Source organism: Macrobrachium rosenbergii, chromosome 51 (assembly GCF_040412425.1).
Source record: "Macrobrachium rosenbergii isolate ZJJX-2024 chromosome 51, ASM4041242v1, whole genome shotgun sequence".
NCBI lineage: Eukaryota > Metazoa > Arthropoda > Malacostraca > Decapoda > Palaemonidae > Macrobrachium > Macrobrachium rosenbergii.
The window spans coordinates 58,809,569-58,826,930 of record NC_089791.1 but is presented as its reverse complement, the minus strand read 5'-3'; the positions used below and the strand labels follow the sequence as shown (position 1 = coordinate 58,826,930).

The window sequence follows — 17,362 nt, the reverse complement described above, 5'->3', positions numbered from 1 at the left end:
CTTATTAGTGGCTCCCACTACTGCCAAATGTATTGGAGAGCTACAGGCAATAGACAGAGAATAAGTTTTGCACAAGAGGACACAGTCTGCTCTCTTTCTCTTGGTTTCCTCGCAAAGAACGAGGACCCTTCTAAACCCTGGCCTAGATCCTTCGTCATCAAGAACCTTGTGGATATCTTAGGACCTGAGGAAGAAGAAAGACTCCTCTGCCCAGTGAGGTGTCTCAGATACTATCTTCAGAGGACGGAAAAGATTAGAGGACCTTTGAGCAACCTCTGGTGCTCTGTGAGAAACCCAGTTTGCCCGCTCTCTAAAAATGCCATATCCTTTTTTCTGAGAGAGTTAATATTAGAAGCCCACTCTCAGGTCCAGGAAGAATCCTTTCCATTACTTAAGGTTAAGGCTCACGAAATTAGGGCAGTCGCAACTTCCCTCGCTTTTAAACACTTGTCTCTTTCCACGATCCTACAGTCGACGTTCTGGAGATGCAAGTCCATATTCGCATCACACTACCTCAAGGACTGAAACAGTGTTTGAAAATTGTAACACTTTAGGACCTTTATCCATGGCTGGCATGGTGCTGGGAGAGAAAGCATAGGGAAACTCTCTGTTCCTCTGCTATCCACTTGCCTTGACTTAAGGTTTTCAGTCCATGGGAAGCCTGGGGGTGCAATGTACCAGGAGTACCCACCAGTTTCGTTTTTTTATTGGTAATGGTTGGGTTATGGTTTTATTTAGGTGATAGTGCTGCCATTTTGTATTCTGGTCTTTGCCCAGGGCAAAGGCATCTTTTAAAACTTTGTCAGCATACAGTGTACTTCCTCCGCTGCAAAGTTCCCACTAATGTAGGGGCAACCCTTGGCTACACTGCCACGTCCACTATAAGTTGAGAGAAGCGCCAACCAGAGGCAGTACCTACCTGCAGCAGCTCTCTCAACAGGTAAGGAAACAAACATTTATTCAATGTTAGCAACCTTTCTATTTCAAATTCATTACATACTTAATGCTTTGGAGTAGAATATGTCCATGCTCTTTCCCACCACCTACCAATGTGGAATCAGCTATGGAATTACATGGTAAGTTACTTATATAAAAATGACATTTTTATGATAAAATATAAAAAAATTACATTTTTATGCTAATGGGGCTGTCTGAGAAGAGACTGTTTTTGTGGAAGGAGCCTCGGGAAATCTACTAATAACCGAAGCAAGTCTGGGAACCATTTCTTTTTGGGCCAGAACAGAGCAACGAGGGTCATCGAAACATTGTGATGGGACAAGGACTTGTTGATTACTTCCCTGATCATACCAAAGGGTGGGAAGGCGTAGCCATCCAAGCTTGTCCAATCCAGAAGCATGGCATCCATCACCCATGTGAGGGGTCCAGGGTTGGAGAACAGAAGAGAGGAAGGCGGCTATTCCTCGATGTTGTAAACAGGTCTAAGGTTGGTGTGCCCCACAACCTCCACAGATCATTGCAGAACAGGGGGTCTAAGGTCCACTTTGTGGGAAGGACCTGCTTGCAACAGCTCAACTACTCTGTCAAGACATTCAGTCTCCCCTAAGTGAACCAAGTGATGACTGCCACCTGGTTCTGCTCTGCCCAGAGAACGAGATCTTTCGGGGCCTCGTAGAGGAAGAAGGAGTATGTGCCTCCTTGCTTGTGGATGTACGACAAGGCAGTGGTATTGTCTAAGTGAACTATCACTGTCTTGCCGAAGGTCAGAGTCGAGAAGGACTGGAAACCCAGGTGAATAGCCTTCAGTTCCTGGACGTTGATGTGGAGGTTTCTTTGTTCCGTGTACCATGTCCCAGAAACTTCTTGATTCCCTAGAAGGGTTCCCCAACCCAGATCCAAGGCGTCGGAATAAAAGTCTAGGTCGGGTATCAAAGGAAGAAGGGACTTCCCTCCCAGAAGTCCTCCTGCGCACAATCACCACTGCATGTCCGATTTGATCTCTGACATGATGGAAAAGAAGAAGGAGTCCGGTTGAGTCTTCCTATTCCAGTTGACCTTGAGAAAGAACTGCAGAACTCTCATGTGCAGTCTGCCCAACCTTACCAACTGCTCAATGGAGGCCAGTCCCCAAAAGACTCATCCACTGATTGGCTGAACAGGATGGGAGAGAGAGGAACCTGCAGGCCGTTTGAAGGCAGGAGGCGACTCTTTTGGGGGATGGAAAAGCCTGAAAAGTCTGTGAGTTCAAGATCATCCCCAAATAAAAATCACCTGTGTCAGTCAGTTGAAATTTTTGCCTGTTGATAAGAATGCCCAACTCTTGAGTCAGGAGAAGAGTTCTCTTTAGATCGTCCACGTACTTCTCCTTCGATGAGGAACAGAGAAGCCAGTCATCCAAATAAAGGCAGATGTGTATGCTGAGGAAATGGAGCTATTTGCCAAGAAGAGTGAGAATTTGAGTAAAAACTTGAGGGGCTGTAGAGAGGCCGAAGCACAAGGCCCAAAACTGAAGAACTCTGCCCTGGAAGACGAACCAGAGATACATCCTGGAGTCTGGATGGATGGGGACATGGAAGTACGCATCCTGCATGTCTAGGGTGATCATCCAATTGCCCTGGTGGATGGATGACAGGACTGAATGGTTCATATCCATACTGAACTTCATCTCCTGAACGAGGTGATTCAGGGTGCTGACATCTAGAATGGGTCTCCAACCCCCCAATGACTTGGGGACTACGTAGAGACGGTTGTAGGCCCTTCTGAGTTGTAATCCTCGACTTCCTCTACAGCCCTCTTCAGAAGGAAGGAATCAACCTCCTGCGAAAGGGCTGAAAACTTCTTAGAGCTTTCCAAGTAAGCAGTTAAGACAATTGGGGACTTGACTAACAGAGGCTTCTCTCAGAATTGAATGGAGTAGCCCTCCTTCGGGACCTTGACAATCCATTGCTTCGCCCCTCTGCAACTCCACTTCTCCCAAAAGTGGAGAAGTCTGGCCCCTACTGGAGCACAAAGAACTGAATCCTCATTTCTTGGAGGCAGGCTTGAAGGTAGATTTCTTGATGGACCTTGATGACAAACGTAGTCTGGCGCGAGGTCTTGTTTGGGGCTTTTGCTTACCTCCACGAAAGGGCTGTGGTTGAAGTGAAGAGACAGACTTAGCGATGGAGGCGGTGGATTCTTTCGGTCGCTTAGTGGACTGGGCCAGTAGATCCTGTGTTGACTTTTTCTGGAGGTCCGATGAAATCTCTTTGATGGCAGCTTGTGGGAAGAGATGCAGCTGGTCTAAGGGAGAGAAAAGGAGAGCAGACTTCTGGGTTTGCGTGACCCCTTTTGTGATGAAGGAACACCACAACTCCCTTTCTTTAAAACCACCACAGAAAAAAAGAGCAGCAAGCTCTAGGGAGCCATCCCTGATGTCTTTGTAAGCACACGACAAAACAGCCAGCCAGTCTGAAAAGAAGTCCTCTGCCAAGTCAGGCCAGTCCTCAATCTTCTTAGCGAGGGTCCAAACAGTCCAATCCAGGAAGATAAACATCTCGAACGCCTTAAAGATGTTCTTGATGAGGTGATCCAACTCCGACGACAAAAACATAATTTTCACCAACGAAAGGCTGAACAACGAGACGAATCAATCAGTCCGGAGAAGTCCCCTTGGGAGGAGGCAGCGATTCTCAAAGAGCGAGCTTCTCCAGTAGAGTAGCAGAGGTATCTCCTACGAATCAGTCTAGAGGGAGGAAAAGCAAAGATGGCTTTACCCTGCTCCCTCTTCGCAGAGAGCCAATCATCCACCTCTTTGAGTGCCTTCCTCGAGGAGGAGGAACGCACCAACTTAGGGAACCAAGCACTGTCGTCTGACTGGTTCCTCATAAGGAAGGTCGAAGCAGGTGAGACCAGGGCAGCAGATGCAAAGAAGTCAGGAAAACTGGCCAGGAAAAACTTAAGAAAGGCAGCATATGCCGAAGGAGGTGCGGGGCTCTGTCCAAAGTCCTCCTCATCTGAAGAGACAGGTGACAAAGACATATCCTTCGAGGTCTTGGGAGTTGTGGGAGCTTTCTGCAAAAAAACCATAACTGCCGCCAACTGACGTTTAATCGGTTCTAACGATGGATCTTCCTGAACAGAAGTGTGCGCTGAGGAGGGAAAGGTGGCACCGAGCACATGAGAGCAGGCGCCAAGTGCTCAGGAGCTGGCACCAAACGCTCAGGAGCTCGTGTCTGGCGCTTGGAAGCAGGTGCCAAGCTCTCTAGTGGCGACAGGCACTCAGAGGCAGAGAGGTGCTTCGAGGAAGATGACGGGAGCCTGAGCGGATCTTTTGGGCACTTGGGAATCAAAAATGGGCACTCAACATAAGGAGAAAATGACTCCGGGCTGTCCCAGGTAGACAGAGGAGGTCGAGCTGAAGTAGAGGCAGATGGCAGATCAGCGAAGCTGCAGGAGGGTTGAAGACTATGACTGGCCTCCTTATACCTCTTGACTGGGAGAGGGGAGCAGTCCACATCATTGGTGTGCCTCTTAAGCAGACGAGTCAAAGCTGGGTTGCGCCACCGTTGCCTCTTGTTGGGACAACCTTCAAAATCTGACAAGAGTTGATAAGCACTCACTGAGACGCCTCTCCTCCGGCCATCCATCGAAACCTAGGATCAGGCAACAGGCTCGGCTGAGGGTGCGATTACCAGTGGGCAAACCCCACCGGCCTCCCTTGGACCTCCAGTATGTCTTCTCCCAGGTTCAGGGGAGTGGGACAGCGACCTTCATCTAGGAGTACCCGTGGGACAACTGGCCACCTCCTTAACTTGCACAACACTGTCACTATGCGCACCAGTTGATACTTTATCCATCAAGACTTTTAGGGATGCCCCTAATTCCGCCACCATATTAACCACAAGATTCGAGGCTGGCAGTGGGATCGAGTTTGGAAGCATGGGAACCAGGCACAGGAGTATATGGTAAAGTAGAAGGAGGGCTAAGGATAGTAGGAACCAGTGATGAAGGAATAGCACTATCATCTACTAGCCTAGGTAAAGGGGTAGACTCTAAATTAGCCCTATTTTCAGCTTTAGAGGCCACATGCCTCTTTCTCTCCCTCTCAAGCTTGTCTAAGTGAGACTTCAATACTTTCCATTTCTTGTCATCCAAGTCCCGGCATTCTATACAAGTATTCTCCCTATTGCACTCTTGCCCCCTACATTTAACATACTTAGAATGAGAGTCATATGACGACTTAGTTAATCTAGTCCTACATCCATCATTGCAAAAGCAAATGCTTGAAGAGCTAGAGTCGACATTATGAATCCAAAAAGCTAGATATAATGCTAACTAAAAACTAACAAGACAAACTAATGCTTGAGGGCGACAACAAAATTCAAATGCTTCCCCAATTCCAGAAAATACTGTACACCCAAAAAGCGATGAAGGCTGCAGAAAATGCCCGACATTAGTCAGGAGCCAGCAGAAAACGAAATGAAGCTCTCTGTTATGTTGTTTCTCTTGTTCTCCAAAAGTGGGCGGGATTTGTCACCTACACAAAAACAATAGAAGCGCTACCGTGATTTTTGAATAGAACTAAATATTTTTATATAAGTAACTTATATGAAAATGAAGTTTTCATAATAAAACTAATATTGTAATACTTACCTGAACACCTGAATTAGCCCTGGTTACCTACCAGCCCGAACTATATCCCCAACTCATTACCCACTAAGTGGGTAATTAACTGTCAGCGTTACAACGCTTACAGGAAAATCCTGTCAAATGAGTTACCTAGCGTAACGCTGGCAACGCTGCTGCAAGTCCCGGCTGTGTATGGCGAGAACCCCAATTGCGTTATTCATTAATCAGATTGAAGTGGGGAGGAGGGTGGGAATCATTCAGGTGTTCAGGTAAGTATTACAATATTAGTTTTATTATGAAAACTTCATATTGCAATACACTCCCTGAACACCTGAATTAGCCCGATTAACAAAATTTAGTGGAGGTGGGTTCAATTAAGTCAGACCGACCTACCAACAAGTAAAGCAGGTAACTCATTATCGCTACTATGCATATAAAAACAAACCTCACCTGGTAGTCTACTCGGCAGGTGGGGATGCCTGAAAGGAGAGAGTACCCATTAACGCCAGTCTCGAGTCATGGTACTGTCTGGGTCGAGCTACTTCCCATGTGGTATTCAAGGAAAACCTCCCACGGAAGAAGGGAAACTAACTCCCATGTGGCTAATCAAAGCCTCGCATGTAGCGGAGCCTGGCGAACCTCCCATGTGACTATTGGTAGCCTCTCATGCATGGAGGGGAACGACGAGCCTCCCATGTGGCTACTGTAGCCTCTCATGTACGGAGGATAAGTTGAGTGTGCAGTCGGAGCTTCCGAATCATTGCCGTCCGTTGCCATCAATGCTGTGCCGAGAGGGTGAATAAATCTAGCTGAAAACCACCTGGATATACCTATCCTCATTTAACTGTAAAACATCTTGTGTTTCGTAAAAGAATTCCGATTCACTGACAAATCTACTCACCTATCTTATGCTGTCTAACCTTGCCCCTACTCTCCCCACCCCCACCCTTAATCTACCCTTTACTAAAGAATTGAATTGGCTGCCACAAAAGGACCCAGCGAGTAACCCTTTTCCGACGAGAATTGAATGTCCTTAAGGTAGAAAGAAGTGAAAACTGATACTGATTTCCAAGTAGCTGCTTCTAAGATTGCCGACACCGAAAATTCTTGAGAAATGCCGGCGATGTCGCCACCCTCTAATACTATGAGCTCTTGGGCTCAAAGGAGTTCGATGGTTCCGAAAGAGTCGAAGAATTAGCCGACGCTTGTTGTATCACCTCTCTTAAGAAAAAACTAATAGCATTCTTCGAGATCGAGTGTGAAGGACGTCTGGGGGAAACGAATAGCGTTCTTGGGCGAGGCAACATCTTTTCTGTGCGTAATAAATAAGCCTTCAGCGCCCTGACCGGACATAATAGCATTTCTGAAGCGTCACCTCCTACGAAATCTTCTAAAGACGTTACTCTAAACGCTCTGGGTAAAGGATTCGATTCCAATTCCGATTTAGCTACGAATTCCGGCAAATATGACAGAAAAATATCTTTCCCTGAGAAAGATACAGTTCTTGAGACAGCCCGAATCTCTCCTACTCTTCTAGCTGTGGCCAGAGCAACTAGAAATAATACCTTCTTCGTTAACTGTCTTAATGACAGTGCTTCTAATGGCTCGTATTCTGACGACCTAAGGAGAGTCAATACCGCCGCTAAATCCCACGATGGTGCCCGAAGGGGAAGAACTGGACGTTCTATCTTAAAAGACCTTAAGAGATCGTGAAGTATTCTACTGGTCGCCAATTCCGGAAGATGGAAACGGAACGTACTACTAAGCATTGATCTGTAACCGGCGATCGTAGAGTACGATAATTTCTTTTCTTTCCTCAGAAAAAGTAGAAAGTCTGCTATTTTCGCTACCGCTGGAAGTGAAATACGATGACCTTGGTTCCGGCACCAACTGCGATACACCGCCCACTTGGCCTGATATAGTTTTCTGGATGATCTTCTCAGACAGAAAGACAGTTGGCGAGCCACTGCCTTAGAGAGTCCAGCATGATGTGCTGCTCACTGGATAGTCTCCACGCAGCTAGCTTCAGCACGCCGGAGGTTCCGTGGAAGTGATGGAAGTGCGGCTGTCTGAGAAGATCTTTCCTCTCTGGAAGGAAAACCGAACATCTATCAGTAAATCGAGAAGGTCCGGGAACCAAGGTCTTTGAGGCCAGAAAGGGCAAATCAACGTCATCTCGGCGTTGTAGGAGTTCCTGAGTTTCATCAACACTTGTTGAATCATTCCGAACGGAGGGAATGCATATGTTTGCATGTCATTCCAAGAATGCAACATGGCGTCCGTCCCGAACGACATGGGATCTTCTACTGGGGAGAAGTATACTGGGAGGCAAAAGTTTAGTCTCATAGCGAACAGGTCTATGGTTGCTGGCCATTTCTTCAATAGAAGTTGAACTTCCTCCTGCACTTGTGTCCATTCCCCCCCTAGAACCTCTTGTGATCGGCTTAGGGCGTCCGCCAAAACGTTGAGTTTTCCCGACACGAATTGAGGAATGAGAGTAGTCCTGTGGCACTCGCACCAGTGGAGAATTCTCTGGGCGACTTGATTCAAAACTTGCGATTTTGTCCCCCCCTCCTTCTTGAGGTATGACACAGCAGTTACGTTGTCGCAAAAGAGCGCTACCGTCCTGTTGCTTAACTGATCTGCGAAGCAACTTAGAGCCTCTTCTACTGCTCGTAGTTCTCTGTGGTTGATGGACTCCCTCCAATCCAGATTCGACCAAAGGCCTCTGGCCTGACATTCCTCCAGGGTTGCTCCCCAACCCTGATCCGAGGCATCTGTGTACAGATGGAAATCTGGAATGGGGGAGTCCAATCTTACGCCGATGGTCAGATGATATTCTTCTGACCACCACCGAAGATCCTTCAGGCAAGAATCGTCCCAGACTATGAACGCGTTCTCTTCCCGAAAGTCCCAGCGATTCCTGAGACATGCCTGAAGAGAACGATCCGGAGACGAGACCCTGGAATTAGGAGAGAGAGGAGGCCATCCTGCCCAGCAAGCTCTTCCATAGGCTCAAAGGTTGCGCTCTGTTCGATCTGAATGTTTCTAGTTGGCTCAGAATTGCCAAAACTCGTTCCTCCGTCGGAAAGCCCTCAAACGACGCTGCGCCTGAATCGTTATTCCTAAATACGTTTTTGTCTGAGCTGGAATCAAAGAACTCTTTTCTAAGTTGATGCGTATTCCCAACTTTTGACACAAATTCAGTAAGAAGTCCCTCGCCTGCAAAACTTCCTCTACTGACGAAGCCTGAACTAACCAATCGTCGAGGTATCGCCTCATCCTGAAACCCCGACAATGCATTATCTCTGAAATAGGAGACATCACCCTCGTAAAGACTTGAAGTGCTGTGGTCAGACCGAAGCAGAGGACTCTGAACTGAAATGTTCCAGCTGGACCCGAGAATCGAAGGAACTTCCGAGATTCCGGATGGACCGGAACCTGAGATAAGCGCCCTTGAGGTCCACTGAAATCATCCAGTCGTCTCTCGGGACCGACCGCAGCACCGACTGAGAAGTTTCCATATGAAACTTCGGGAGATGATGAACCGGTTGAGACTCGAGAGATCTATGATGGGTCTCAAGATCCTCCTGACTTTGGAGCCACAAAAATCCGACTGTAAAAACCTGGGGAAGAAGGAGCGGGTTCTAATGCCCTTTTTCCAAGAGGGCTCGGACTTCTGCTGCTAACGCTATTCCCTGATGGAGGAAGGGGAATAACTGGGAAGATGAACCGGTGAGCTGGATAGGGAGGAAGAGAACGAAAGGGACTCTGTACCCCTCCTTAACACCTCCACTACCCAACTCTCCGCGCCATACTCCTTCCAGGTTTCCCAGAATGGAGCTAGGCAACCTCCTACCGGTGCAGACGAGGGAAGTGTCTCCTATTTCCGAAAACCCTTCTTAAGGACAGAAGGTTTCGGATCTGAAGCAGAAGCTGAAGTCTTGGATGAGAAGCGGACTTTCTTAGGGGACCTGGTTGGTGATTTGGAACGCGTCCACTTGGCTGGTGATGTCATCCTGGAACCTCTCGGAGATCTAGAGGACTGTGCTGCCACTTGAATCATGGCTTGCTGTGACTCGACAGCTGAAGAAGAGGAAACGAAATTTACCATCGACGCTACATCTTCCTCCCTGAAAAGACTGTTGCTGAGCGCCAAAGGTGCTCTCAACAGAGCCCTTTTGTGACTATCTGGATAATGCAGAGGTAGATGGTTCAGAAAGAAATCCCTCCTTTTCTTACCGAAGAAATTCGTACAACCAGCCGAAATGTTTGCCTGATAGGCCAGTCCCATTGACACCGAAGTGATGAGGTTGTCGAACAAAACCAGGTCCGAGGGAGAATAACCGTCCTGTTTAAGGAACTCCATTAAACCAGATAACATCCACATCGAATGGGATAGAGCCTCCGACTGAGTACGAAAATTGTCTTCCAAAATACCCGCTTCTCTCGCCGTGACAGAAACCAAACGATTCGAAGAAGGGACACTAGATAGAAGAGCTTCCACTGATTCATTAAGAGGGACCCTAACACCCGCAGAAGGGTTACCCGCAACCTTGTAAAAACCCTTACGAGAAGGAAGCAAGGTGGAATCCTGCCTACCCGACCCAATTAATGCCGCTAACCTACCATCCGCCTCCCTCAATGCCTGCTCGACACGGCCAAACCAAACTAGATTCTTTGGTGCATGAGCCACCACTGGTTTCATCGCAAACAGTAACTCAAACATCGCCTGATTAGGTTGAAAAGGTTCTTCCGGAGCCTTGGACTGTGGGTAAAGAGCATGAATGAAGTCCACCATCCGCTTGTATTCGCTTCTCGTTCACTGAAGGAGAACAGGCTTCCGTACCGGATCCTCTTCCTCGCAAGAGAAATCCTTATCAGAAAGATCCGACCGAGTCGAGACAGGAACAGAGACAGGCTGACCCTAGAAAACGCTGGATCAGTTAACCCGAACACGAAATACCTGAGTCGCAACACAAACACCTGGGGAATCAGCCGCAATGTTGCGGGCAGCCGAGAAGGGTTGCGCAAAACCCGCACTCTCCAACAACGGTGGAGCTACGCTTGAGCCAGACACACCTGGGCAAACCACGACCACCTCAGAAAACGGAGAAGCCACAATACTCGCCAACCCCGAACTAGGCTGAATAACAGAAGCATGCAGATGAGGAATCGCAGCAGCAGACACTCCACAATTTGCGGAAGCAGAACAAGGTGGGAAAAACTCCTGCTGACCCGCAACCGAACCCGAACCTACAAAAACCGTCCTAACCAGAGGAACAGAGACACCTGTTGGAAAGGTAGAGAAGGGAGGTACAGTAGGAGGGAAGAGAGAAGAAGCCACACTCGGGGTAACTACCAGAGACCCTGCCGATGACGTCATACATGTAGAGAACGCACCAGACGGGCCAGAGCTCACAGGAGTTTCGCATGGGAAACTGCGAGGTGCCGAACCCGAAGCGATTGTGGATGATAGGTTACCAGTAAACCTAGCTACCGGAGTGATTGTTGAGACTACCGGAGCCGAAACATTGAATACGGGAACAGTCGCACTGCCAGATGCCGCAGCAACTAGCTCCGGAGGATGAGAAGTCATATGATTTGTGGAAGATTGTCCCGAAGACAAGTCCGTTAATGGTAGAGAGCTCGGATGAGCGAGAGAAGAAACCGAAAGTCTCCCCGAAGAATGACCCGAAACGGAAGGTTGAGAAAAAGCCATAGAAGATTTTGAAACCATAGGGGAAGAGATGTCTGTGGATACAGAAAAGGCCATAGATTTTAAGGAAAGAAAATAGACCGATTCTGTTCCCCCCTGATAATCCTGTAAAGCATCATTTGTGAATTCAGGTAGATTTTTCAAAACATGCTAAAAATGTTGGAAAACCCAATATTAAAACAATTTCTGACCAAAGATCTGTAGCCTTTAGAGAGTCCCAACAGATCAGCATTATACTCTGCAATGTTCAGCAATTGATCTATTGAATTGGACTCTGAAAGGGACGAAGGTTTGTCCTGAGGGGGAAACAGAAACTTAGAAGAGAAAGGGATACTTTCCAACCTATCCACACCAGAAGAGCTAGGAACCAAAATTGAATCATCCTCTACCGATTTCGCAACCTTTTGTTGCAGAGAGCCTACTGCGGGAAAAAGAACCGCTGTTGGATCCAACAAGGGAGCCGCAACCTTAATGACACCTGACTCCGACTGCACCTTCAACCTATCTTCCTGATTCTCTACTACCGTCCTATCTCTAACTGTCTGCGTCAATCATAAATTAGATTTTACCTTAGGACTTAGGTTACCAGGGTGAAAGGGGAAATCTGCTGCTGACACTGCCTGCTCCGCGCCGGGGAGGCCGGTAGATCCTACCTTTGAGGTTTGCGGTTCTCCATGACCCCCGGCACCCGTTAGGGCTGGTTCTGGAACAGGCAGGGGAGCTGAAAAAGAGCGATTAGGTTCTGTGTCCCTATTAACTTTTTCCTGATCTTTTATCTCTGTTAGTTTTGACATGAAACTTGAAAACAAACTAGACATGCTGGCTGACAATTTGTCTTCTAATTTCCTAAATAATTCTGACTCTAAAGCCTCTTTGTCAAAACCCTGAGTCTCTACCGCTGAGTCCTTACGTTTACTCTTAGAAGCTAATGATTTCCTATACTTGAGATAATCTTCCATCTGTGTTGTCGATCATGACCTACACTCATCACATCACAATGTGACGCTACATTGTACCTTCCTGCAATTTATGCACAACGAATGTCTGTCGTTTTTAAGGGTACTCATCCTTTTCTTGCAGGCGGTGCACGAACGATGGGCTGCAGTTTCTCCAGCGGTAGCGATCTCCATCGTCACGGCAGAAGCAGATGTGGAAGCTGAGGAGTTGTCCAAGGGTGGTGTCTTATCCATTTTATCCATTTCAAAATCCAAGCCAGGCCAAGTCAAAACGGGAGAGAAGGTCCAAAAAACCAGAGAAAGAACAATCCAGGAGAGAAGGGGGCGATCAAAACCAGTCCAAGTCGTTATCCAATCCAAAAAACGAAAATAAGGGGGTCGGGCTTATAACCAAAAATTCGCCTGATGTAGGACAAGTCCTAGCAGCACGGCGAACAAAAAGCAATTGCGGTTCTCGGCCATACACAGCCGGGACTTGCAGCAGCGTTGCCAACGGTACGCTAGGTAACTCATTTGACAGGATTTTCCTGTAAGCGTTGGTAACGCTGACAGTTAATTACCCACTTAGTGGGTAATGAGTTGGGGATATAGTTCGGGCTGGTAGGTAACCAGGGCTAATTCAGGTGTTCAGGGAGTGTATTGCAATATATAAGTATCTTATATTTTCATGTAAGTTACTTATATGAAAATAAAAAGTACAGTCAAGAAAGTAGCTATATGGAAGTTGCAGGATAGATTTCAGGGTGAACTCACCGTAGTGTCTTGAGATACTCAGGATACCAAAATATATATGGAATAAGACATCTTTTATGCCCAATATCAATAAGATCAAATGGAGAAGAGAGGGAAGATATGAACCATGCTCTGGATCTTAGAAGCAGAACATTTATTACCTTGGGGACACATTAGACTGTGCAGCAGGTATTGAGAGGACAATATGGAAATGAGTAACAACAGCCTGTGTGAAGATTAAGAGTAAATAAAAATATCTCATTAGTAGACAGAGCAAAGACTTATAATGCATTCATAGAGACTGTACAACTGCTGCACAACCACAGTCACCGACAAATATCTTCCAAATGTGTGACAATACAATGCCATGAATGCAGTGGGAAGATCACAATATGAAGGACGAAACTGTGGACAAATGTGATGGTATGTGCCTGGAAAATAGACTATAATCTCAAAGATTGAAAAGGGTTGGACATGTGTTGAGAAGGGACGAGAACAAATTGATCAGAAGAGCTGTAACCATGGAAGTAGCAGGACTCAAACCTGTACGCAGGCCCAGATAATCATGTAAAAAGGGCATAGATGAAGACCTAGTCAAGACAGGAATTCAGGAAGAAAGGTCACATGAAAAAGAGTGGATAAAAGTAGTCATTTCACTTCTAACACTGTGCAGGGAAAAGAAAAATGATAATACTAATGAGGGTGATAACCTCTAGTTTATGACATTCTACAATAATTTAAATGTACTGTAATAATATGGATTTACAGTACCAAAAGGAAATGACCGAGCCTTGTGGCAAAATAAAAGAAATAATTTTGTTTCTTGTCCTCAGAGGAAAACTAGGCATGACTGTTTAGCAACCACAATGCTTGAGGTTCTATGAAACTAGAAATGTATTTTTTTTTATCATCACATGGTATTATGAGAATTCATAACTGCTGCTGATAATAACTGTCACTTCATAAACTATGGACTTAAAATCTGAAGAAATGGCATTGTCATATTCTAGTGGTCTTTTTTTTCATGTATAAGCTAGTACAGCTTAACATGATGTCAACTTTTATGGTCCAAACTGTACTAAGGTTTGAAAATAATTGTTTCTGACTTTGTGATACTGAATTTGCTTCTCACTTGGATGAAAGAAAATTGGTATGATTATAAGTAGGCCAATTTACTCCTTATAGCCAAAGTAATGTAAAGAACATAAGCATCTTATATCTCTTAAGATAAATGAACAAACATTCAATAATTAACTAACCTTGCCGCCTTGTTTCAATCGTTTGTTTGCAGTGCCACCACCCTTTGCACCTCTCTTCTCCTCTGTCATGATGATCAGGTCCTTTAACAAAATAGATAAGAGCAGCTATTATAATGTTAGAACATGTTTTAAATGTAATGTGAAAAAACTGCAACCTTTTATACTATTTACAGAAAATACATCCTTTTTTACCAAGAGAACCAATTAATGTGTAGACCCAAAGCACATAAAACAATCTGCAGTCAGTACAGTATTCATCATTTATCTGCTAAATAATGGCTGTGCCCTAATCCAAAAAAACTCCCACAGTATCTACCATTTCACAGACCTCCACAAAAGATTTATCAGCAGCTCACCGACTTCCTACACAAAATGCACCAAACCATATCTATACACACATGCCTGAGAAAGTTGAAGCCAAATATTCTGACAGGGCAAGAGCTTATATGAAAGCTATAACCTAACTTGTGTCTCAGCTGAACCCTCTCATCAGTTAACTTTGCTGTCAGGCTGGGTTTTACTGGAAAATAAATTATTTCTTATTTTTATTGGTTTTCTCTTAAATTATTAATGAACTTCCCTTGTTTTAACACCTGTAGTGTTTCTCTAGTTTAAGCATCTAAAATTAGCTGTGGTAGGCTCCTCAAGTTCTAGTATGCTAAGTCTCAGAAACCAAAGATTCATTATTACGGTATAAACAGGAAAATTTTTCTTATCACTGTCCTGGAATGAGAACAGGTGTCAAGTGCTGCCTGTTATCTGCAGCCTAGCTCTTAACTTCTTATGCTATACTAGTCTAACAGCATGAACTACAACGATGTTGCCTCAATCATATTTGAAAGATTATAATGTCAAATTTATCTCAATTAATACACAGACTGTTACAGAGGTCATAACACTTCATTTCTCATAAGAAAATTATATATATTAAATGAATCAAATACTGTACAGTATAATATAATATATATATATATATATATATATATATATATATATATATATATATATATATATATATATATATATATATATATATATATATATATATCTTTATATATATCTAAATGGATGACAAAATAATTTCTCAATAACAGGTAATGGAACTGTGCCATTCAACAAATGATGTTAATTGCAGCATTTTGTACTATATATTATGGGTGAAATTAACAATTAAGATGTCTCTCTGATACACTATGAGGGTCCAAGACCCCAAGTTAGATAGAACTCAGCACCCCACTTATGTTAGGCTATGATAAATCCCTGTACTTGACTCTATAAGCCTAATTTAGGCTATGACACTCAAGATCAGGCTGGGTTAGGAGGTGAGGGATTGGAAAGGACCTACCAATGGCAGGACACCCTATTTTAGGTATGGTGGGGAAGGTTAAGGTAGAAAAGATTAGCTTACGATGTACAGTATACCTGTAATTACCACAATAATATTTTTATAGTATGCTGTCTGATTTCTTTAGTGTGTTACCAATTGATTTACACACATGAACCATATATTTTTCAATGCTACCTCATACTTCATGCCTTTTTGACTAAAAATGTATGACTAGAACCAACAATAAGCCCTAGAGGTACAACGTACTATATTTTTTACACCAGATCAATAGAGTAACTGAGTAACTAGTTTAGCCTAGGCTCTAGATCCAGGCTACATTTGCGCCAGAGGTGGCAGGCTAGGACAGACCAAGCCTGTGGATAATTATGTTGCAGTTAATGAAATGTACTTAGCCATGGAAAAAATGGGTAGTCTGCAGAATGATGAGACTACCTCTGAACAGAAACATAGTCCATTGTCTCCAATGTTTAGTTACTTGGGTCCAGGAGGCACAAAGCCCCCTCGCCAGGTCAGGGCACAGTGCCATAAGTGAGGTTAAGAAGATAAGGTCTGGTTAGGTCAGGGGATAGCATTCTAGGAAAGGTTAGGTTAGTTTTTGTCTACAAAACCTGTTCCTGTCATTCCACACTCGCCCCGAAAAAATTAACAGATATGACGTGGTAATGGTAAAACCGACAACTAGCCTACCACAGCCCTTTGGTTCTGGTAACGGTATTTCTAAGCCGTAGTTCCGCAGTGAGCTAGACTATGGCAATTGACGTTTTCCTATGTTATTTTACATAATTTACAAGAATTTGAAGTCATATTTTGTCAGCTGGCTTTAGCTAAACTGTAATTGACCTTTGAAGACTACCCGACAGGATACATCTAAGCCAGCATTCCGCGGCAAACCCCCCACCACCCTCCATAGCCAATACGGTAAAATTGTAACCAGTAAACGCACCTAAAAATATCAACCTAACGTACCCTAGGGGTGTTTACTGGTTACAATTTGGTAATTCAAGTATTAGTTCCATGCCTGTTTTTACCTTGGAAACTGGTTTTTTCTACACTTTTAGATCTTCTGATATTGGCGGTGCATTTGTTTGTTGTCGGCCAAATGGAATGTCCCTTCGCCGTGTTTAGTACTGGCCCGGGGGGGTTGGTACCCATAGGTTAACAAGTTATTGCACTTGCCGGACGGGATATGAACTGTTCCAAACAGACGTACTCGTACTCTGTCTTGTGAAGATCGTGTATGGAAACCCGTTGTTGGATGGACTTCAGGGGTTAATACAGGTTAATTACATTCGTGCGACAAAAATCGAAGGTAAACCCATAATTAGCAAGCAAAAGACTGTAGAAAGAGTCTAGTTAGAAGAAAATCGCCGCTGCGGAGCTACTACTTAGATCCACCTACAATTTTGTCGTATTAGCTATGGAAGGGGATGGGGGTTCGCTGCAGAATGCCGGCTTAGATCTACCGGGTCATGTAGTCTTCAAAGGTCAATTACAGTTTAGTTACAGGCGGCCAACAAAATATTACTTTAAATTCTTTTAAAGCAAGTAAAATAACAGGAAAACGTCAAGTGCCATAGTCGGACGTTGTAAAGAACAGCAACCCCAGAGTACCTGAGGGTTGTTTATCTTAACAAGCTAATATTTGGGGTGGCTGATGTTAACAAACTCATTCTGATACTGGCGGTGCATCTGTTTGTTGTCGGCCAAATGGAATGTCCCTTCGCCATGTTCAGTACTGGGGGGTGGCTGATGTTAACAAGTTCATTCTGAGGATAGCCAA

At 44.9% G+C, this 17,362-nt stretch overlaps 2 protein-coding genes across 10 annotated transcripts in view; one reads left to right on the top strand and one right to left on the bottom strand.

Moving 5' to 3' along the window:
• The window catches only part of LOC136833067 (solute carrier family 13 member 2-like), a 153,139-nt gene that overhangs the window by 118,362 nt on the left and 17,415 nt on the right, over window positions 1-17,362 (top strand). The window lies entirely within an intron of this gene.
• Window positions 1-17,362, bottom strand: part of LOC136833447 (leucine-rich repeat and WD repeat-containing protein 1-like) — a 93,205-nt gene that overhangs the window by 74,517 nt on the left and 1,326 nt on the right. For all 9 annotated transcript variants that reach the window (XM_067095617.1, XM_067095619.1, XM_067095610.1 and 6 more), the window contains exon 2: window positions 14,235-14,315. In XM_067095617.1, the coding sequence (XP_066951718.1) occupies window positions 14,235-14,303 (69 nt within the window). In that variant the 5' untranslated portion in view covers window positions 14,304-14,315. The remainder of the gene's footprint in view (window positions 1-14,234; window positions 14,316-17,362) is intronic.